The sequence below is a fragment of the Peromyscus maniculatus genome, chromosome 10, assembly GCF_049852395.1.
Source record: "Peromyscus maniculatus bairdii isolate BWxNUB_F1_BW_parent chromosome 10, HU_Pman_BW_mat_3.1, whole genome shotgun sequence".
Taxonomy (NCBI): Eukaryota; Metazoa; Chordata; class Mammalia; order Rodentia; family Cricetidae; genus Peromyscus; species Peromyscus maniculatus.
Window position 1 is genome coordinate 4,121,636 of NC_134861.1, and position 22,468 is coordinate 4,144,103.

The 22,468-nt window shown below is 42.8% G+C and overlaps 1 protein-coding gene across 4 annotated transcripts in view; it reads right to left on the reverse strand.

Annotated features, from left to right (window-relative positions):
- Nucleotides 1–22,468, reverse strand: part of Htt (huntingtin) — a 131,804-nt gene that overhangs the window by 45,975 nt on the left and 63,361 nt on the right. For all 4 annotated transcript variants that reach the window (XR_013043097.1, XM_016004012.3, XM_016004014.3 and 1 more), the window contains 14 exons: nucleotides 22,328–22,454; nucleotides 21,270–21,397; nucleotides 17,671–17,781; nucleotides 16,629–16,706; nucleotides 15,707–15,930; nucleotides 14,546–14,624; nucleotides 14,251–14,412; nucleotides 9,287–9,342; nucleotides 8,311–8,459; nucleotides 4,908–5,044; nucleotides 3,246–3,362; nucleotides 1,690–1,812; nucleotides 1,187–1,422; nucleotides 112–254 (listed from right to left, as the gene is read on the reverse strand). Coding sequence is in view for 3 of the 4 variants with exons in the window: in XM_016004012.3 (XP_015859498.1) it covers nucleotides 112–254; nucleotides 1,187–1,422; nucleotides 1,690–1,812; nucleotides 3,246–3,362; nucleotides 4,908–5,044; nucleotides 8,311–8,459; nucleotides 9,287–9,342; nucleotides 14,251–14,412; nucleotides 14,546–14,624; nucleotides 15,707–15,930; nucleotides 16,629–16,706; nucleotides 17,671–17,781; nucleotides 21,270–21,397; nucleotides 22,328–22,454 (1,870 nt within the window). In the remaining variant the exon portion in view is untranslated. The remainder of the gene's footprint in view (nucleotides 1–111; nucleotides 255–1,186; nucleotides 1,423–1,689; nucleotides 1,813–3,245; nucleotides 3,363–4,907; nucleotides 5,045–8,310; nucleotides 8,460–9,286; nucleotides 9,343–14,250; nucleotides 14,413–14,545; nucleotides 14,625–15,706; nucleotides 15,931–16,628; nucleotides 16,707–17,670; nucleotides 17,782–21,269; nucleotides 21,398–22,327; nucleotides 22,455–22,468) is intronic.

Here is a 22,468-nt window from a genome sequence, read left to right on the forward strand (position 1 = left end):
GTCATCATGTTCTCACATGGCACAAGGAGTATGGAGCACAGCTACAGGGAAGATGGCACTGATGGAGACAGGGACCATGAAACACTTCGAAGTCTAATCGGACTCACTCACCAGATTTGAAGATGTGGATCAAACACATGAGCAGTGTGCCTAGCTCTTGGCAGTAGAATGTGTGCTGCTGTTCACTCATTTCCACTTTGAGCTGTTTTGTAACAATGTCTTCTAAAAGAATACCAACCAGCTGTAAAAGAAACCTGCCGAAAAGGGAGTATAGAGCAGCATATTAGGTCACTTCAGTGAGCGTATGCCAAGCACAAGTGTGATGAAATAAAGACCATCAGCTCATGTAAAGTGAAAAAAGAAAAAAAAAAAAAACCCAAACAAAAAACCCCACAAAGACAGTACATTAAGAAAGTGAAAATTAAATGCTTCAGACCATCACTGTGGCCTGAGTCTCTGCTTCCCTCTATATTACCTTCCTCAAATATAATCACACCACCTTCAAAGAGCCATCAAAACAAAATGACAAGTGGTTATTTTTTTTAAAGCTTTCATCAGCTGTAAAAGTGTTACATAAATACAAGCTGGTAATTCACCACAGGAATTTAGTGTAACATCAGTTTTACCCACTCCTTCACCTTAACGGAGGGAAGACAATGGGCTGCCATTGAACCTGCAAACAAAAAGGCAGTGTGTGGGTTTAGAGACACCACAGGATCTCCCTCTGAAGATATGGGAGGCCTTAAAGAGTGCGTTTGCAGCACTGCTCTAACGTAGTGAATGCTCCAGGAGTGGACAGGTACTTCTCCATGAAAAGTGTGAAGCGAGGCCATTGGGGAAGGAGGTGGGAACAAAAGGCTGGAAAGATGGATTGGGGTTCAAGAGAACCTGCTGCTCTGGCAGAGGACTCAGGTTCAGTTCCTAGAACCTATGTGACAGCTTCCAACTGTCCAGAACTCCAGTTTCAGGGTATCCAATGCCCTCTTCCAGCCTCCATGCACACTCAGTATACTTACTTACACATAGGCAAAACACTCATATACATTTAATAAAGAGAAATAAACCTAAAAAAACAAAAAGAAGACCCAAAGCAAAACCAGCAGATATTGTTGGCTGCTGCTGCTAAAACACCGTGAGATTAGTCAAAAGACTCAGGTCAGTTTACAGGTTCAGAAAGAAAGCATACCTTGAGAATGTTTCTTCTGGCAAATTCTTTGTTTGTTTCCCTTCACTGCGTTCTCCTAGTGTTGAATTACTGTCTCCATCCCTTAACCTGCTAATTACTGGACAGGAGATTAAATATGGAGAGAAGGAGAGTTCCTGAATACGAGAAAGAACAATATCTTCAGTTGACTGGGAAATGAGAACCCTCAAAATGGCTAGGATTCCAGATATCCACAGTTGCACAGTGCTTACAGATGCCTAAAAAAAGAAAAAGAAAATACATATGCTAAAGCTAAGGAAAGATGATTAAATTTCCCCTTGTTGCCAATTCCACGGAAGAAAATCACCCCAATTTACTTCTTCACCACAAAGTCCCTACAGCACTGGTTCAAGGTGTGGTCCTATTGGAAGCAGGATCAGGCTCAGTTGGAGAACTGGAAAAATGTCAATTCTTAAGTTCCAGCTGTGGCAGATCTGGGCTGGAACCTGCTCTCCAATGCATTAGCAATGTCTGGTGAGACTCACCATTGTGCTTGGAGTGATGAACAGACTCCGCAAAAGCATGTCCACAGGACGCAGGGAGGAAGGAGCCAAAATCTCAAACAAGGTATTTAACACTCCAAGGGCTTCATGAGAATCAATGTGCATCTGTGGAATTAAGCACCACAGACATGTCTATGCAACCCGATGGAAATGCCAGCTTCACACACATCATTCCTGCACCTCAAGGACACACCATCACCATCCCTATCATGTCCTCTCAGTTACAAGTTAAAAGCATGACTTTCAGCAGTAACCCTATTTTTAGGGCAGTCTGTCAGCTGCACTCTACTTTCAGCAATAACCCCAGTAAAGCTTCAGGACACTGTCTCCATTCCAGCCCTCCCACCCTTCCTTTTTGAGTAGCTTCTTGTATCCACCTGGAATGCTACAATCTCAGCAACTCTGTATTGCTCTCTGCTCTACCTGAAGCACTCTTGAAGGGACCTGTCAGAATCGCCCTGTTCCTTCCTTCACGGTTCCTCAGATGCCACCTCCTATGCAAGCCTTTCTTTTTTTGTCAGTGACTCAACAATGAATGCATCCTCCTACCCTGACACTAACCCCGCTTTGCCACAGATAACTACTATCTTCTGATATCTTACACTCTTCAATAATGTATTCCTTTGTTATCTGCGTTGCGTTATTATTATTCTGTCTCAATGAAAGCGTCACTCTAAGGTGGAAGAGCACTGCTTTTCAAGACATTTTGTTCAGTGAAGTATTTTCTATCAGTCCCTAATTTTCTATCAGCCTAGCATATGAAGACAGTAACTACTATATACCCACAAGCGTTTATGAAATAAGGAGAACCATGGCCATTTTGCGCTTTCTACAGAACCAATTTCAAAAGCAGTGCCTTGCCATGACAGGGGGTTTCATTCAAAGCATGGCCAGAGCTTCATCTGGCAGCAGCTCGGCCTTTCTGATAGGATTGTCTATACTCTATCTTCTATTGTAATGGTGCTATGCGAAAGCCACACAGATGTCTGTGCTTTGAGGCCCACATGGTCCAGGAGCCAGGGCTGATTGTTTCCACAAGATGCAGAACAGCCAGACCACTGCATTTTCTGAATTAACTAGTAATGTTGCCTGATTACAGAATTTCTGAGTAAGTGATGAATAACTACTAGGTTACTTTGTAAGCGCTAAGAAAAACAAACAAATGAAAAATCATAAAGAAAGCTAAAGATCAAATGAAATACCTGACTAACTAGAACAAAGGAGTCAAAATAATACAGTAAGAAAGGACTCAGTTTTTAAGTCAGAACTGGGCCAATCACCCTTAAGCTCTGTGAGGATTGAAAAACCTCAATAACCTCTCTGACCCTTAGTTCCCCGACTTAAAAAGTGAGAAGGTAACTTCAACCTCAAAGGGTAATGGGAATAAGAGAAGCCACCTGCCCCATGACCAGCAATAAGGATAGTTTTCAAAGCAAGAACCTGTCAGGATATAATGATCACAAGCAATCTTCATAAGCATCTCAGTCCATTCTGAACAAGTCACACTACAGGATGGCAACCAGGGCATGGAGACAAACCTGCTGCTTGGCTAACATGGGCAGGATGATGTCTGCAACCTGCCGAGACAGCCGTTTCCACTTGTCCTCATTCTCCTTGTGGCACTGTTGCAAGACAAGGATGAACATCTCCAGTACCTGCAAGAATATTTGAGTAGGGTCAGAGTACTTCCTGGCCCAGGGCCCTCTACCTTCCCATGTCCCACACTGGTCCCAGCTCAGCCGGGCAACTCTAGGGTTCAAAGAGATATAATCCCCAGTGAAGACCGAGAAAGTCACATGATCGTTACCCTGTGACATGTGAATGTGAAGCAGACAAAAAAATACCCACAAGAAGAGATGCAGTAAGCTCCAAGGGAATAGGTGAGCCATGCTGTGCTCAGAAAGACTCACGATTGGTATTATTTCTACGGCATTATAACATTTCATGAACAAAGAAGGGATCAAGTGAAAAATCAAACTTACCTTAATCCCTATGTACTTTAAATTCACCTCAGTGCTCTTTGCAAAGGCAATCTATTTCGACTGGCCCTCATAAGAGTCCTACACAAAGCTGAGCATGAGTTTATTGGTGGTCATTCTGGTCATTCTAACAGATGTATCTGTGACCTGGAAAAGGTTTGTAACAGAGGCACCTGGCTCGCTGCCCGTTTTGTAGATAAAGTCTTACTGGAACACAGCCAGCCATGCCATCTGTATACACACTGCCTGGATCCACTTTCATGCTACAATAAGCCAGGAAGCCAACAAAGCTTGCAATGCTGTCTAGTTTGTGGGTTACAGAAAAGAGCCTGCTAAACCGAGTTATAAAATGTGACTGCTATAAAAGATGTGTACCACCTCAGGGCAACATAAAGCCTAACCCAACTACTGCATCCCCAAAGCTGCTTGTCTTCAAGGTCCAGAAGCAGTGCTTATGCTATACAAGAACCTCATCTCCCCTTTATTTCATGGGCATTCAAGGATCTCCATGAGGTATGCTGAGACCCTGCTGAACATGCACAACTGGTATACTCTTCCCCAAGGCACCACCAGCCCTGCCATGCTTGCCAAGGTCATCTGTTTACTCTCAAACACTTTATGCCTCTTGTATTTTTATTGTAGTCATGTGACTTAACTAAGCATTAAATATTTAATTAAATATTACAAAGATTGATCAAAACATAAATGTAACAAAGAAAGTGCTGTTTCTATGAGAAAGGCTTGTGGTTTATGAAGATTCAGAGACAGGCAGCTGAAAGGCACTAACAAAATAAGAGAGGGACAGGCAAAAGTACAAGTTTAAAAGGGACAAAAATTAAGAAAACTAGCTTTTCATACATGGGCTGACTCAAAGCATTTAGAATCCATGTTCCAGCTTAAGGGAAACAAAACCAGAAATTAGCACAAATGAAAAGAATGTGACTGATTCAAGATAGAAGTAAATACCCATTTACTTTATTTCAGATTTAAAATTTCTAGTACTTTTAAGAAGTCAATGGTTTAGATCAACACTGTCAATTAATCGATGCTTGAACCATGTTAAAGCCTGTGCCAGCTCTAAACCTAGTGCATTTTCTCCTTTCACTGCTGTTTCTTTAGGTCCCAGAGAACCCACTGCTCCTGTTCACCACACACAGGACCTCATGGCTACGGCATGCCTATCCATGCTGATGATGTGCCTATCACTGTACCTTCCCCTACCTGATGGTACTGGATGAGTCTTAAGAGCATCGACACCACCACCTCCTTCTGGGTTTCAAGCTCCTTCCCCGCATCAGCTTTATTTGTTCCTCTTAACACAAAGAGGTCATGGACAATGGGCTGCAGAGCAGGTATGGCTGTGGGCACAAGAGTGAGCAAATAAGGCCACATAGAGAATGACATGTGGGAGACAACTATCAAGACTGTCAAAGCACTTCTAGAACTAAAGGAACCCTTAGCTGGGACATTAGGACTGGTAAAGTGTATTTGAAATCACCACCATGCCACCAGAGGCCAAAGTTCTCCTCTCAACAATGACTGACAGCTTGTGAAGGCTTCTAATAACCACAAAAACCATAGGTTTTATATCAAATGCAGTGTCACTTCTGACAAAAAGTGACTGAAATCAAAGTCAATTTGAAAATAAGAGAATGTTCCAAATAATGAAAATAGTAACCTCCCTACTCTATGCATAATCTACCTGATTTACTTAAAAAGATGATAAATATCATGGCTACTGAATACATTTATTAAGTCACAGTATTAGATTATTTATTATACTATTTAAGTTAAAAACTGACTCATTAGATCAAGATTTTCTTCAGGTCTTATTTATCTTGGCCCAAAATAGGAGTCAAACTAAATTAATTGTTTTAACAGTATCACATAGGAAAAAAATGATAAAAGAAATGGCTTTAATTGGCACACAGCACACTGATACCTGACACACATATATTATATATACTGAATTTTGGTAACACAAACACCCCGACCCTCAGTGACATGTGCACAAATACTTAGCGATATGAATACAAATGTACACATAGATGTGCAAACATACACTCTGATCCTCACATGTGTACACACATACCCACACTCTGGTGGTCTATGGTAAAAATACATACATATCCTGACCCTCGGTACTACCCAACATCCTCGCTTTTACTTGCTTGCTAAATTTCCTCCAGATAACCAAGCATCCTAGCATGAAGAAAAATGGCTGACTGACACTAATTCTCAGTCCAATGACTGAGTCCAGGAAACCTTAGGTCCATGTAATTTTTTTAAATGTATTTTTATTTTATGTGTATAGGTGTTTTACTTGGATGTATGTCTGCGTACCACACGTATTCAGTGCCCTCAGAAGCCAGAAGAAAGTTTCTTATCTCCTGAAACTGGAGTTAGAGAAGGTTGTGAGCCACTATGTAGGTACTCGGAATTGATTCCAAAAGCAGCCAGTGCTCTTAACCACTGAGCCATCTCTCTAGCCCCTAATTTTTACTTTAGTATTTTTTTTTTATGTATATAGGTGTTTTGCCTACATGTATGTCTATTCACCACAAACACACACACACACACACACACACACACACACACACACACACACACACACACACACAGTGTCCTCAGAAGCCAAAAAAAGGTGTCTGATCCCCTGGAACTGGACATTGTAAGCCACCATGTGGGTGCTTGGAACTGAACCCAAGACCTTTGGAAGAGAAGCCAGTGCTCTTAACCTCTAAGTCATCTTTCCTGCTTCTGATCTGTGTATCTGACATTTGCATTTTCAACTAAATCATTCACCAGTTGCGAAGCATTTCATAATCTATGCTCTGATGGAGCATGAACAGAGAGGCAAAGCTGATAGCTTATGAAGACTGAAGAGGGCCTATCAATGCCTCTGCTATGCTCCTCGGTAGAGGTAATAGGAAGAGCTTCTTCTCTATGGCAGTGCCATTCTCCCTTGCGGGATCTGCGAAGATCTTAGGATGCATCCGTACCAAAGGTCAAAAGCTTCTAGACCAGCAGTTCTCAACCCCTTTGGGAGGGGGGTTGAATGACCCTTTCACAGGGGTTGCCTATCAGATATCCTGCATATCAGATAATTACATTATGATTCATAACAGTAGCAAAATTACCATTATGAAGTAGTAACTAAAACAGATTTATGATTGGGGTCACCACAATATGAGGGCTGCAGCATTAGGAAAGTTGAAAACCACTGCTCTAAACTCTTGGCAAAGGAGTAGGGTGAATTCAACAGGGAAAGGCTGGAAGACTGGAATTAAAAGGTCAAAGAAACAAGACACATTCTTTTTGGTCACTGCTGCTAATGTACAAGTCAGGGACCAGCTGAACAGCCCAGGCTGGCTGCAACTCATGGTCCTCCTGCAACTCATGAGTGCCATTAACAGAGGCATGCACCATCACATACCGATACAAAACATTCTTAAAATACACACCACATCTTCTTTTATAGCTAAAGAGAGAAAGCTGAGTGGCTAACCATTAGCTATGGTTCTTATTTTAGCGTCAACAAAATAATCAGGTAGCCATGGCATCAACCTGAGGAAGTGCAGGGGTTAAGTGCAAAGAGAACTTTAGTTTCCCCACAGTTCTAATTCCTTAGCCTTTTACTTACATGTAGCATGCTTACAAAATATAGATGGATATAGAGTTCAAAGTGTGGTTTATTAAACATTGAATAACCTCTCTTCTAAAATATAAGGTAGTCAAATAGAAAACCCCATGGAAATGTCCAATTACAACACTAAAACCATCGGAAAAGGAATCAGAATTTATAGCTGGGTTTGGGGGGATACACTTTAATCCTAGCACTTAGGAGATAGAGGCAGGCAGATCTCTGTGAGTTCAAGGCCAGCCTGTTCTACAGAGTGAGTTCCAGGACAGTCAGGGCTGTTACATAGAGAAACAGTCTCAAATAACCAAAAACCAAAACTGCCTCCCCACCCCAAAAAAAGACAGAAATCAGAATCTGAGCTGAGAATGCAGGTCAATTGTAGAACACTTTGAGCAGCATGCACAAAGCCCTAGGTTCAATCCCTACATCTTACAACAGGGAACGGTTAATCATGCCTGCAATCCTAGCACTCAGGAAGGAGAAGGAGTATTAGGAGTTCTAAGTCATTCTTGGTTTCACAGTGAGTTCAAGTCGGCATGAGAATATGAGAACTTGTATCCAAAAAAAAAGTCAAAATTTGATTTATGACAAGCTGGATTTAAAATGTTTATGAGTCCAGGGGTGTGATCAGAGTAAAGTACTTTGCATGTGAGGCCTATGCCTTCACTCTGAAAAAGAACAAAGCAAATACAAATAACAATATTAAATTTTGCTTCATAAACAGAGACATTTATCAGAATCTATCTAAATTTTAATCATGTTGCTATTTTTATATAGTTCACTATTTTTTATCTCCCCCAAGTAGTTTATAAATTCTGTGAGTAAGCACTGTGCTTTTCTCCTTCTCGAACATCTCTAACTGTGTGCATGCACGAGCCCCCACACATGTACACATGCAGCACATGCAATGCAGAGCTGTCGTTCAGTTCAAAGAGGGTGGAGGTGAGACTGAGGACAACAAGTAAACATGTATCCCATTACCATGTGTAACAGCCTTCCTTCCACTGGCCATGATGCCATCACACAGCTGGATGATTTTAGGAATTCCAATGATCTGTTTTGAATGGTAGCGCTCATAAGACAGTAATACCAGGAAGAAAAATATATTTGGAATAATTGCCTCTGATTCCCTAGAAACAAAAACACCCATTTAGACATTTCTTTTTAAAAACTAAGATAAGTCATCTGTATTACATCATAATGTAAGTCAAGATTCAACCTCAGGGGAAAGTACTACGGTAGAGCAGGCCCTGCAACCTCGTTTAACCCCAACCACACCACTGGGCTTCCTGCCTCTGCCCACAGGACAGTCTGATGGTTAGTGAGGACCAGTGAGGCTGCAGCAGCAGGAGAGAGGCACCTTAAGTACCAGATGCCAGCAGGGAAGATCATCCTAGCGCTTCATCTTCCTTTCCTCTTTTGAAGTTCAGACTACAGAGTCAGGGTATCATAATCAGAACAAGACCTAGGTCTCTAGGTCCCGGGGACTCTTACAACACTCTCCAATGCTGTGCTTTACAAACTACTTATTAAGAACTGTAATTTTCCAAAATTACAAATCCGTTGTATGTACTGATAGATGAGTAAAGCTTTAATGTCTAGCAAGGAAAACTGCAGTGAATATAAGTAAAGTTCACCATCACTCCCTTTACTACACTATGACCTAAAATTGCTTCTTCTAACGTTAGGGCACAGGGTTCCACTAGGTAAGATGTCACTTCGTGACCTGTCACCATCATCATACACTCCGAATGTGAAATGAAAACACACTACTGATCTAAGTACAACTGTTTCTAAGCCAGTCTTGAGAAAGGTTTTCAGCAAGCGTTCAGAGGAGTGAAAGTGGAAAGCATGTAAATCAGACTTCCACTGGACACCAGCAGCACTTGTCACTCCAAGGGGCTAGGATTACATGTGTTACATAACAAGGACAACCCAAGTAACTAAACATTAGTACCTGAACTGGCCCACTTCAATGTACTCAAACTGCTTCAGGACAAAGCCGATGAACACCTACATCAGGGGAAAAAAAAGCTGCCATCAGTCACAGGCTTACAATGGAAAAGCCAGGTGTCTTTTCTTCTACTGATCTGTGAACTATTCACAAGCGCGCGCGCGCGCACGCGCGCGCACGCACGCACGCGCGCACACACACACACACACACACACACACACACACACACACACACACACCACATTAGCTTGTTTATAATAATGTTCTCAAAGCTACTCTGAAGTCAGTTAACTGCAGAGTACCTCCAGACATGCCTTCAGGAACTGACAGACAGGTTGATATAGGCCTGTAATCCCAGCACAAGGGGAACTAAGGCCAGCAGATGGAAGTTTTAGGTCAGCCTGGGCTACATGGTAGGACTCTGTCTGTCTCACAAAACAAAGTGACTAAATACAGAGATGAGTCCTCACTGGGAAAATAAGTAATAAATTCCAGGTACCACCAGCTATTACTCAGAATCACATCTGGAAGACTCTGTGTCCAGAGAGTAGTGAGTCCACAGCATGAGTCCTGCAGCACAGAATGACTAGATGTTGTCTGTGACATACACTAAAGGAGCCAGGAGGAAAGGCCAACCCTAAGAACAGAGACAGCACCCAGGCTGAAAAGTCTATTTCACTCTCACTTTCTGTGAGATTTCATCTCCCTGGCAGAAGCTCCTACAGATGAACTACAGAACTTATACCCATTGCTTTGCAGATCTGGGACAGGCAGATGCTTGGGGAATCAGTATCTGAACTGAGTTTTCTGCATTTATCCCTCTATAAGATCCACTGATGAAAGTCACTGGAACAAACAAGGAGGCCAGAGTGCTCATGGTAAAAAAATAAATAAAATAAAATAAACCCAGTGGTTGGTGAAAAAGCTTTGCTGGTGTGAGGCTCAGAGGCCCAGAGTGAAGGGTACACATACAGACATGGGCACAGCATACAAGAATCTGGAAGTCCTGAGCATTTTCAATGTTAAATAACAGTAAGTAATTTTAGGAAGAAAAAAAATTACCTTTCTGTTTTAGAGGAAACACTGGATAGAATCGAATGACTACAGAGATGACTACCTGGTAAGAGAGCCAAGTCTCCCTAACATACCTACAGGTGGGTTAACTTTTCTGTTGATGATGGATGACCCAAATAGAGACCACAATTTTTACCTTTGCTGAGTAGAAGTAGGAAAGTGAGAAGAGGGGTAGACTTATAGGTGTTATAGGTGTTCTATCCAAGATGCATCCATCAGTGTTCTGGAGGCTGCAATCCATCCTCCAGGTACAACCCCAAGCCTGTTTCCTCTACAGTCCATGACCCACAACTGTAGCCCAGGTTGTCTGGGTGTGGAAATGAAGGTTCATCATTCAAACACACTATGATGGTTTGAATAGGAAATTTCCTTCATAGGTTCAGGTTTAAATGGTCCCCTGCTGATAGTGTTTGGGAGGCAAAAATCTTGCTGAACAAAGTATTTGTCACTGGGTGCAGGCTTTGAAAGTTTATTGCTTCACCCTACTTCTGGTTCATTCTCTTTGCTTCCTGAATGTGGATGAAGATGTGAGCTTTCATCTTCCTGCTCCAGATGTCTGTGGCCATGCCTCCCTGCTGGTTTTACTTTGGGCCAGTATTTCCTCACTGTGCCCCTCCATGCCATCCAGCTGTGATGGACTTTTTTATTTTGGACTTTATGTGTTAATGTCTTGCCTACAGAAGCCAGAAGAAGGAGTCAGATTTCCTAGAACTGGAGTTACCCAGGGTTGTGAGCTGCCATGTGGGTACTAGGAAATCAAATCTGGATCGTCTAGAAGAGCATCAAGTGCCCTTAACTGCTAAGCCATCTCTCCAGTCCCCATAATGGACTCTAATTCCTCTGGAACCATAAAGCAACATAAGTTTCCTTCTATATGTTTCTTTTGGTACTGTATTTTATATTAAAGCAGTTAAAAGTAACTAATTCAGGCCGGGCGTGGTGGCGCACGCCTTTAATCCCAGCACTCGGGAGGCAGAGGCAGGCGGATCTTTGTGAGTTCGAGGCCAGCCTGGGCTACCAAGTGAGCTCCAGGAAAGGCGCAAAGCTACACAGAGAAACCCTGTCTCGAAAAAACCAAAAAAAAAAAAAAAAAAAAAAAAAAAAAAAAAAAAAAAAGTAACTAATTCAGAACTTCCTACAAGAGTGAGGTCTTGTAAAAAAAAAAACTCACTGTTGTTTTTTTGGAGCAATGTGAAAAGACTTTGGAACTTTGGAATAGGAAGGTAGTTACATACTGTAAGCAGAGCTTAACGGGCAGTTCTAGTAGAAGCCTAGGAAGACAGTGTCAAGAATAATGCAGAGTGCTAAGAATAATGCCTGGCTCTTGAGGTTTCAACAAGATCTCTATTACCAAATGGACTAGAGGCCATTCCTGTGATATTTTAGCAAAGAAACTGGTTGCTTTTTGCTCATGTCCTAAGAAGTTGCTTGAGGCTAAACAAAAAGTAATGGACTAAGTTCTTTGATGGAGGAAATTTCATTGAATCTATGGACTGGTTATTACTGATAACTCTTATGCAGGTCTACAGTGAAAAAGAACAACTGGGGCAGAAAGAAATAAAAATGTACAGTTTGGAGAGAAAAAGCACTAGCCAACTTAACATTGCTCCCCATCCTAGATGTGTGCTGAAAGAGAAGCTGTAATTGCTAGAGGGAATTAGGGAAAGGCTTCCTGATCTGCATTATAACAATGGGAAGGTGCCCTAAGGGAAAACACCCCACCCAGCTAAGTTTCTAACTTATGAGAGGAGAAAGCCTAAGGGGTTGTTTGCTCCTAGAAAGCAACTGCTTCAAACAAGAAAGCTGTTGATAGTGTGGTCAAAGGGGCGAAAGTCCATAACAAGCTGTTGGCTAGACCTGGTAAGAGTTTTTCATGTAGAACTGGCTTTAGGGGTATGAAAAATGCAACAGTGAGAGGATCATAGATTCATCTGTGGTTTCAGAGAGCTGTCAAGGCCAGGCAACATGAAGCAGAGGAGTCTTTGCAAGAAGGCTCCAAGAATCCATTGCATGAAGCTGTGAAAGTTAATGCCTGGATTGTGATGAAGACACCAAGATGTTAAAGAAGTCAAAGCCTGAGCAATCTGTGAAAAACTACATACAGGAAGTGAAAGCAATGAGTGAGTGAGTGAGTGAGTGAGTGAGAGAGAGAGAGAGAGAGAGAGAGAGAGAGAGAGAGAGAGAGAGAGAGAGAGATATGCTGTAGCAGCCAAGCTCAAGGGGCTGAGTCACCTAAGCCCTTAAAAACAGACAGAGGACGTGGAGCTATAGGTTTTGATGTTTGCCCTGCTGGGTTCTGGTCTTACTTTGGGCCAGTATTTCCTCACTGTGTCCTCATTTCTATATTTTGGAATGGGAACGTATATTCTACGTCATTGTAGATTAGAAGTATATAATTTGCTTTTGATTTTACAAACCAAAGGGTGGTAAAGAAATCATGGGACTTTGGACTTTTAAACAATGTTGAGACTGCAAAACTATGGGGGCTTTTGAAGTTGAACTAAATGCATTTTGCACTGTAATATACCATGAGCCTATGAGGGCCAAGGAGTCTCTCCAACTGGTATAACCTTGTAACTCACACAGATCACAACACAAAAATGATGGTCAATTTTAACAATCTAAAGATAATTTCTTCTTGGAGAAGGCATGGACATAAGATTTCTCTGAAGATAATTTGTATTCTAAACACTTGGCAAGTGGGCAAGGCATAGTGATACACGCATTTTTAGTCCCAGCACTTGGGAAGCAGAGGCAGGCCAGCCTGGTCTAAAAAGCGAGTTAGTTCCAGGACAGCCAAGAGCCAAGACTATACGGGGGAAAAAAACAAACAAACCCACAAAACCATGACTAGTGAAATCTTATGATCACAAGAATTACATGAGAAAGGCAAAGTGGGTTTGAGAAAAGGGGTTCAGGTCCAAGTTTCACAACCCTTTACGATATAGGAGTGAGGCCCTCAGTTACAGGCCTCATAACTTCATAATAATTTCATCAGTGCTTGAAATTATTGGCCATAAGTGATAGCTTAATGTTTGTTATTATTATTTTTTTTTATAATCCATTGAGTCCAAATAGTGTTGTCTAACCACAAAGAAATAAAGACAACCACTCCCCCAGCAACCATCAACTGCCAATAGACTTCAGCCATGCTGGGATGTTGACTGATCTTGTGCAGGTGACCACAACTGCTTTGAGTTTGTGGTTGCAACAGTTCTGCCCTGTCTAGGAGACAGCAATCCATGCTCCTCCTAATCCTCCAGGGCTAACATTTTTCCACATCTCCATTCTGCAGTCTTCCCTGAGCTGTACAGGGGAGAGGAGGCTTGATATACATGTCCTGTTTAGGTCTGAGGACCCAACAACCACTTACTTGACTACTACTCACTGAAAAAAGAAGCTTCTATGATCAAAATGATTACCTGCTTTTTTATTTATTTGTTTATTTTTGGTCTATTGAGACAGGGTTTCTCTATGTAGGCCTGGCTGTCTTTGAACTCACTCTGTAGACCAGGCTGGCCTTGAACTTAGAGATCCTTCTGCTTCTGCCTCACAAGTGGTGGGATTTAAGGCATGCACCACCACCACCACCACCACCACCACCACCACCACCACCACCACCACCACTGGCTGAAGATCACCAGTTTTTTAAGAAGTATGAAGTTTGCATAAATGCCCCGTCCCACCAGAATAAATCTTAAATTATATCTTATAATTTAAAAAAAACAAACAAACTTATTTTGGAGTTGTGAGTATGTATACAGATGTGGAAAATTTAGGGATTCTAAAGCCTAACCCCACAAGAGTGTGGTACAGACTTGGGACAGTATCTTTCCAGGGTAATTTGTATTCAGTTAGGAATAGGTATGGTAATACCAAGCAGAGAGACAAACCTGATCTGAATCCAGCAGACAGTAATTGACCCGTAGCTGAACCAGCTGTGCCAGCAAATCCAAAACCTGCTTCTGCAACTGTACAGATGTCGTGGTGGTGTACTGCTTCAACGCTTTTATAACAAGGGGCTCAAATAACCTAATGTGATTGTGAATAGCATTCTATAGGGAAAAAAAATGAAAGAAACCACAGTTGCAATTAGAAGCTTCTGGCAACCCATCTAGAAAGTGCTGAGCTCCAATTGCATGCCTGTGGCATGGCCCACATGCCATCTCTAGCTGCAGCTCCATTCACCTTATCTGCACGGTTCTTTGTGACACTTGTGAGGTTCGTCTTCAGTTGGGCAGATACTTTCTGGAGTACATCAAACCACCTGCCAAATGGCCAAAAGCAGAAACAACAAATACCTTTTAATAATCTCCTCTATATTCAGCCATACATCAGCTCAACTTCATGTTAAAAAAATCAGAACATGTCAAAATGAGACTTAGAAAGGCCACTGGGTACAAGAGCAGCACATGCTGGAGATAACAGGACACATCTGAGTGTGCAGGCATGCAGCACCTACGCTGTACCTGAAGAACTTATGCAAGCCCATGTTTGCTGCTACAGGAAACCCACTCCCCAGTCCACTGTCTAAGAGGGCTTGAGAGAAAGGTGAGAGCTGTCTGGAAGATAGGGAATTTACAAATATCACTTGGTTTTCTTGGGGGGAAGACTGATGGAGTCCACCAGTTCAATATCAGCCTAAGAAACAGACAGAGACCAATCTCATAAAATGTTTGAAAAGACAGCAAAACAGGAGCTATGGGCACATACGTAGGCGTCAAGATCAAGCCCAGAACAGAAGTACTTTCCTTGACTCCAACATTGTCTGTTCATCATAAAAAGGAAAGTAAGGATTCTACTACCATTACTACACAGAATATCACCTCAAATTAGGGATATAGAGTAGCTCAGTGGTAAAGTACATGCCTGGCATATGAAGCCCTGAAAGAAGGAGGGAGGGGAGGAGGGAGGGACTTCCATATTCCCGGCATCAAAAAGATCAACATAAATTCATGTAGAAATCCAAAATAACACACTCCAGACTTTTCTGTGCCCTTTAATACCTCTAAACACTAGCACCACTGTGCCATTTTGAAGGGGGTCTTTTGCATCATAGAACAAAGAAGCACCACTGACACATGTCACCTTTAAAGAATGGCATTCGTGAGCACTAGCAAGTACCAAGTGCTTTCAATAGGTGAGGACACGGAGTGCACCACTTCTACACTGGGGCAGGATTTGGAAGTTAGAAATCATGCGTCACAGGCAGCCAACTTGGGTTCCTCCTCTCCAGCCTGCTACTTCTGGATGGCAGACTATACCATAGCTCAGCCAGTGATTTCAAGGCAGGGTTATACGGTATTCATCTCTGCATCATCAACGACAGATTTGCACCATAACTATTACCCTGAGGCATCATGCTCCTGCTCTGCCTGCACCATGTTCCTCAGGCTGGCATCGGCCAAGGCCTGCGTGAAGTGCGTGTACGGTGCCATGAAGCAGTAGTGATATAAGCCTGGCCTCACACTGGAAGAGCCAAGGCGCTGTGCTCGGCCCTGAGACTTGCTGGGGTTGGAAGATAAGCCATCAAATTGTGAGGCCAAGTTGGTCCCAAAGAGAGTCTTCAATAGCTAGAATGAAAGAATCGAAGCATCAGTATTTCACTTAACATAGATTTAATGTAGATGAACAGCACAAGCCTGCCTGTAATCCCAGCTAGTAGACAGGGGTTAGGATGGACACGACTGAAATGGGCAAGTTGCAAGTTCCAGGTGAGCCTGGGCAGCTTAGTGAGATCATGTTTCAAAATGTAAAAAGTCTCAGTGATAGAGTACTTTCCTGGAATATACAAAGCCAGGTTCAACCCTCAGTACCACTAATAAAAGAAGGGAAAACAAAACAAAAACAAAAGCAAACACCCTTTAAGACTCTCTTTCCCAGCAGCAAATCGTGCAGGAATACATGACAGAAGGTTTTGTTGTGGATCCCTATGAGTCAGTACCTCAGAAGATTCCCACCGTGTGGTGCCAAGCGCCTGGGAGTCTCTGTAGTTCTAAGTGAAACTAGCATTTTAGATACGGGTCCACTTAGATACAGGTCCACAGGGATGGGGTGGCAAACAGAGGCAAAGCAGTGAGGGCCAGTGCTGCTGTTGATGCCCGCTGGCCCTGCACCATCCCAGTGACAGAGCAAGCAAGAGTGACAGTGAGGGACACCCATCCCTTCCTAATACCACACCATGAGCACCAACTTCTACAAAGGAAGTAAGTTTTGTTGCTTAGCCTGGCGTAGGTAGCTGAAATCCCAAAGGATAGGAAACGACACTCACCTGCTGAACACAGACAGTGGCCATCATTGGTTCTCGACTAAAGCAGGATTTCAGATATCCAAGGACCTCTTCAACACACTGAAAGGAGAGTACATTATGAGACTCACAGGTGATCCATTATCGTTGCCAACTGGGAACAAGACAATCTCCATATAAACTATATAAATGTCAGAGAAAATCAGAATATTTTCAATCAGTCGTCTTAACAGAGTCACAAGAACTCTTGTATCTACAATTATATGAAAATTGCTTTCTTGTACATTTATCCAGTGAATCTATCACTCAATCATTCAATGATTAATCAAGTATCACATCCATCCCTGCTTTCAGGGCAGGCACTGAGAAATATACAAAGGAGTCAAAAGCCCTGCTTTGTGGCACCCTGAATGTGATCAGCTGAACAGAAAGCTTAAAGCACTGTGAGAGCCACTGCCAATGAGCCTCACTGCAGCCTACATGGAATACGCAGTGCACCATAGAAATGATACTAGGTGCTACAAATCTAGAGAAAGAATGCAAGTCCTGGCCTTCTAGGAGCTCCAGAGTTGTAAGGAACCAGGTCACTACCAAAGACATCACAATGTAATATTGAGAGATTTCCATATCTGCATTTATCCTCCCTGCCTGAAATGACCAAAACTGTATTTTAAAGACTTGAGCTTTGACACCACAGTTCTCAGACACTGGACACTAGGCCAGAATTCAGATCCCAGCACCCACATAACAAGCGGGGTAACCTATGCACACCTATAATCCTAACTCCAAGGAGGATAAGACTGCTGGAATTGCTGGCTCCCAGCACAGCAGAAAAAATGAAGTGTCCAATTTAGGGAAAGACTCACCCTCAAAGAAATAGGTGAAGATGATAGAGGAGGACTTCCAACACTCCTCTGGTATACACACACACACACACACACACACACACATGCATAATAAATAATTTTTGGGGTTAAATAAAGACGGGGGATTTAAAGAGATATAAATCAAACTTCTAGTGACCAGGTACTGACCCAGGTTCAAGGAAAAGAGACCAGACACGAACCTTTCCAATGTCCTGCAGTGTTGCCAGCTCTAGAATCTGAGAGAGGACGTCCAAGGCAGAGCGCAGGAACCCCCCAAACTTTTCGGTGCTGTTCTGAAGATCTAAGGTGACCTTGGCAAGGTGGAAGGAGAGAGCACACGGTTACTGGCACCACCGAAGGCTGGTTATCTACAACAAAGACACAAATGTCGTCTGCTGCGGGGAGATGCTTCTGCAGTGCTGACCTAGACTCTCACCATCCCAGGGTGAGATGCAGTCAAATCAGGCTTAGTGATTCAAATTCTAAACATGTCAGCTTAACTGAATGAAGTGTATACCAGTTCCCCTCTTTCTACAGACTCAGATGAGGGCGGCTGCTTCTGCAAAGAACCAGTAGCAAAGTACTATAACAGAAAAAATTCTGCCCACTGAACTTGACCCTAACCACTTATGATGAAAGGGAATACTGGGTAAAGGCAGGAGGAGGACATGAAACAGGAAAATGAAAGGGGTCTTGACAGTTTCCTGCTGAAAGACTACACTTCCCAGCTTCCCCTGAGGACTACGTAAGTCATTTCTGCCCTAATATAAGAGGCTGCATCCCATCTTCTTCTGCAGGCATTTTGGCCATGCACACACATGGTTGACATGGTGGTCCCCCTCACCATGGTCCTGCCTAAGGTCAGACCAAGCCTCTTTCTTTCCACTTTCCATCTCTCTACAGCTGCCTTCAATGATCTCACATATGGTGCTAAGGAACTGTGATGAGAAACCTGAGCTCACTACCCACGCAAGTCACCCACAGGCAAACCTCCCTCTCATACTCTCAGGCAGGCTTTTCTTTTCATCATCTCCACCCTTTCTTTCTCACCTCAACTGTCTTGCCTTGACACAGTCTGACTTTCTAGGTGGGAGGCCATGCTGCAATCAACCAGGACATGCATGCAACATAGCAAACACCAGGACAAGGTAACCAGTGGGACTTAAGAGGGGCACCCTAGTTAGGAAGGGGAGCTCACTGTAGCTCTCTTTTGTCTTGCTCCTTCAAAGGTACTGGAGACTTCCCACTGGCTGTGAGAAAGTTTGGCTGAGAATCCTTCTTCTGGGAATTCTCCACTGGCCTACCACTTGCTTACCCAAAAGCTCTGAAAGCACTGTGGTTTCTTTTTTTTTTTCTTTTTTTTTTTTTTCCTTTTCTTTTTTCTTTTTCCTTGAGACAGGGTTTCTCTATGTATAGCTCTGGCTGTCCTGGAACCCACTCTGTAGACCATGCTGGCCTCGAACTCACAGAGATCCATCTGCCTCTGCCCTCTGAGTGATGGGATTAAGGTGTGCACCACCACGGATGGCAGCTACTTGAATGGGGCTGGGCAGTGGTGGCGCACACCTTTAGTTCCAGAACTTGGGAGGCAGAGACAGGCAGATTTCTGTGAGTTTGAGGCCAGCCTGGGGTACAGAGAGAGTTCTAGGACAGGCACCAAAACTACACAGAGAAACAGTGTCTCGGAAAACAACAACAACAAAAAAAAAAACTTTGTAAATTGAATCATTTACTCCTGACAAGGAAGAGACTGTCTCTAGGAGTATACTTTTTAAATAGGAAACTAGAAATTATTTCTTTTTGAGGAATACAATTTAGAATTAAATTGTTTCTTCACAAAGACTGACAATATAATTTGTTATACTATATAATCAATATACCATATTGCTGTGGATATCACTCTGTATAAATAAAACACTGATTGGCCAGTAGCCAGGCAGGAAGTATAGGCAGGACAAGCAGAGACGAGAATTCTGGGAAGTGGAAGGCTGAGTCAGAGAGACACTGCCAGACGCCGCCATGACAAGGGAGATGTAAGGTACCGGTAAGCCACAAGTCATGTGGCAACTTATAGACTAATAGAAATGGGTTAATTTAAGATAGAAGAACCACGGCCATACAGTTTGTAAGCAATATAAGTCTCTGTGTGTTTACTTGGTTAGGTCTGAGCAGCTATGGAACTGGTGAGTGAGAGAGATTTGTCCTGACCATGGGCCAGGCAGGACCAGAAAAACTCCAGCTACACAATATAATATATGTACTATGTAAATTTACATTTGTTATATTAATCTTGGAATATAGGTTTAACAATTTGATGTTAACAAAATATATATTTTCATGTTTTCAAATACTATATATGGCAATTTAAGGTAACAGCCCCAATTTTTAAAATTTTACTTTATCAAGTTGTTTTTAACTGAAAATTGTGTTTTACTTAAGATGCTGTTTTTGGAGCATGTGCTCTTAATTTCAGCACTTGGAAGGCAGAGGCAGGCAGATCTATGAGTTCAAGGCCAGCCTGGTCTACATAGTGAGTTCCAGGACAGTTGGGCAACATAGTGAGATCCTGTCTGGGGAAAAAAGAAAAGAGAAAGAAGGGGGGGGAGGTCTGATGTACCCCAGAACATCGAGGCTCATGTAGCTGTGGTTTCAGCCGTTCTCCTCTGCTGACTGAATGGCTGAAGCCAGCCTCAGGATCTCTGGGTCCATTAACAATTAACTGGGCAATGTGTTAACCTCTAAGAATCCTCAAGGGAAAGGGAGCTGAGCTCCTGTCTCCTCCCACCGTAAATTCCTCTCTCTGCCCAGCCATATCACTTCCTGTCTCCACCTCTCTAGGGCTGGGATTAAAGGCATGAGATCTCAAGGGCTGGGATCAAAGGTGTGTGCCACCACTGCCTGGCTCTGTTTCTCTTTTAGACTGGATCAACCTTGTGCAGCCCAGGGTGGCCTTTCTGCCTCTGCCTCCCAAGTACTGGGATTAAAGGTGTGTGCCACCACTGCCTGACCTCTATGGCTAACTAGTGGCTTAGCACCACACTCTGATCTTCAGGCAAGCTTTATTTGTTAGATCACAAACAAAATATCACTACAACTGACTGGTGTAACAAAAACATAAATGAAATTACACAATCATGGGATTTTAGCATTTGATAAAGATAGGATTTCAAATTAATAAGGGCAGATCTACAAATGATTCATTGTTAGAAAAATTAGAAAGAAAAAAAAAAAGCAATGTAAACCCAGACACCATCAATCAGAAGCCACTGCAAAGCTGAATCAGGGGCCATCTGACAAAGGAGCTCCTACATCGAAAACACCCAACTGACAAGGGCACTTGTGTGACGACACCCAGGCTATAGGTCTGTAGTGAACACCTGCTTTTCTCCCCTGAGACTATAATTTTGGTTTGTGTTGGGCAGTTGCACTATATTATGAGGCTCACAGAGGGAGACAGTATATGAAACCTGCTTGGCTTGGCTGTGTGACTTCAGGACATGGCAGTGATGAACCTTACCTATAAACAGGATCATGTGCTGAGTCCTTGAGAAATATCTCTGAATACAAGGTATTCTTGGGAACTCAATAAACAAAACACCCAGAGACCATAGGAGATCATTTCTCTAATACAAAAATCCTAAATATTTGTTAAGTTACTATAAACCAAGCTAGAAGACAAACTTGGAAAGAAAACTTTAAGTCCTACGTCACAGGGCTTCTTCCTATGTAAGCATGCACGTGGGTACATGGCCATGCATCCCACTGGAGATATATGTTCAGAAATAAGCAGGGGCAGTACCTTATAGTTAGCATGAGTGGCTTTCAGGACATCATGGAGTTTGAGGTAGGAAGGGAGATGGTAGAAACTCCCTAACGAAGAAGATTTACTTGCTGTGACAGGTCCTGAGGTGTCTGATTGTCGAGAGGCTTAGAAAAAGAAAAAAAAAATGTAAACTTTCAGATCCAAGGAAAAAACTTTCCAAGTTTAACAGCAATTACTGTGATGACTTTTCAAAATGGTCTAGTAGAAATATTCAAGTCTTTTTTTCCCCTGACCTTTGCTGGGAGAATTCCCACAGACCCACACCTGGTTTGACTCCAGAGTGTTAACACCTAGCCTTAATCTGCCTTTTGTGATTGCTACCTTTTATTTCTCAGTACCCTCTACATGAATCTTGTCTGGGAGTTCTGAAGGTGCAAAGCCTATGCAAATTTGGTTGAAGAACCCTGAACACCGCAGGTATTCTTTGGCTGAGAATTTGCATTTGGCATTGATCCTTTGGAAAGCATAGATGAGAGATGTTGGGATACAAAGTTTAACTTGTTAAAAGGTGTAAATTAGAGAAAAAGGCCCTTTGCTAAGCTACAGTGGTTCAGTCCAGAGAGATGACACCACCCCCCACCCCCCACCCCGGAAAAGGCCAGAATTATCCTTTATGTGCCTCTGTCTCTTGATTCCATGGACCTGTGTGAACACCCACACCAAATATACAACAACCCTTGAAGTATGTGTGCTGAGGGTAATGAAGAACTGACGAAAATACTAAGAGCCTAAGAGTGAAAGAATCGAAAGAACAATGAACATGAGAACATCGAGGCTCATGTAGCTGTGGTTTCAGCCGTTCTCCTCTGCTGACTGATTGGTTGAAGCCAGCCTCAGGATCTCTGGGTCCATTATCAATTAACTGGGCAATGTGTTAAACACTGTAAAGGGCATATACATCACTCAAGCGCCAAGTGCGGAGCAGAGCAGTTTCCTCCAGCTTTAAGGACTTCTCTCCAGAGTAAACTGACAATTTATCATGCAGACACTTAGGAGCACCCAGGCAGCACCCTGGCCATGAAACTGCTTCCTACCTGCACTGGTCTCACCACCTTTCTTGGGACTCATTGGAGCAGAAGCTTGTTCTCCTGGTTCTTTCTCCTTCCCTTTCCGTCGAATAGGACTTAGAGAAGGAGGGTTTGTCAGAGAAGGCAAAGCTGCCTAAAACAGAAAAC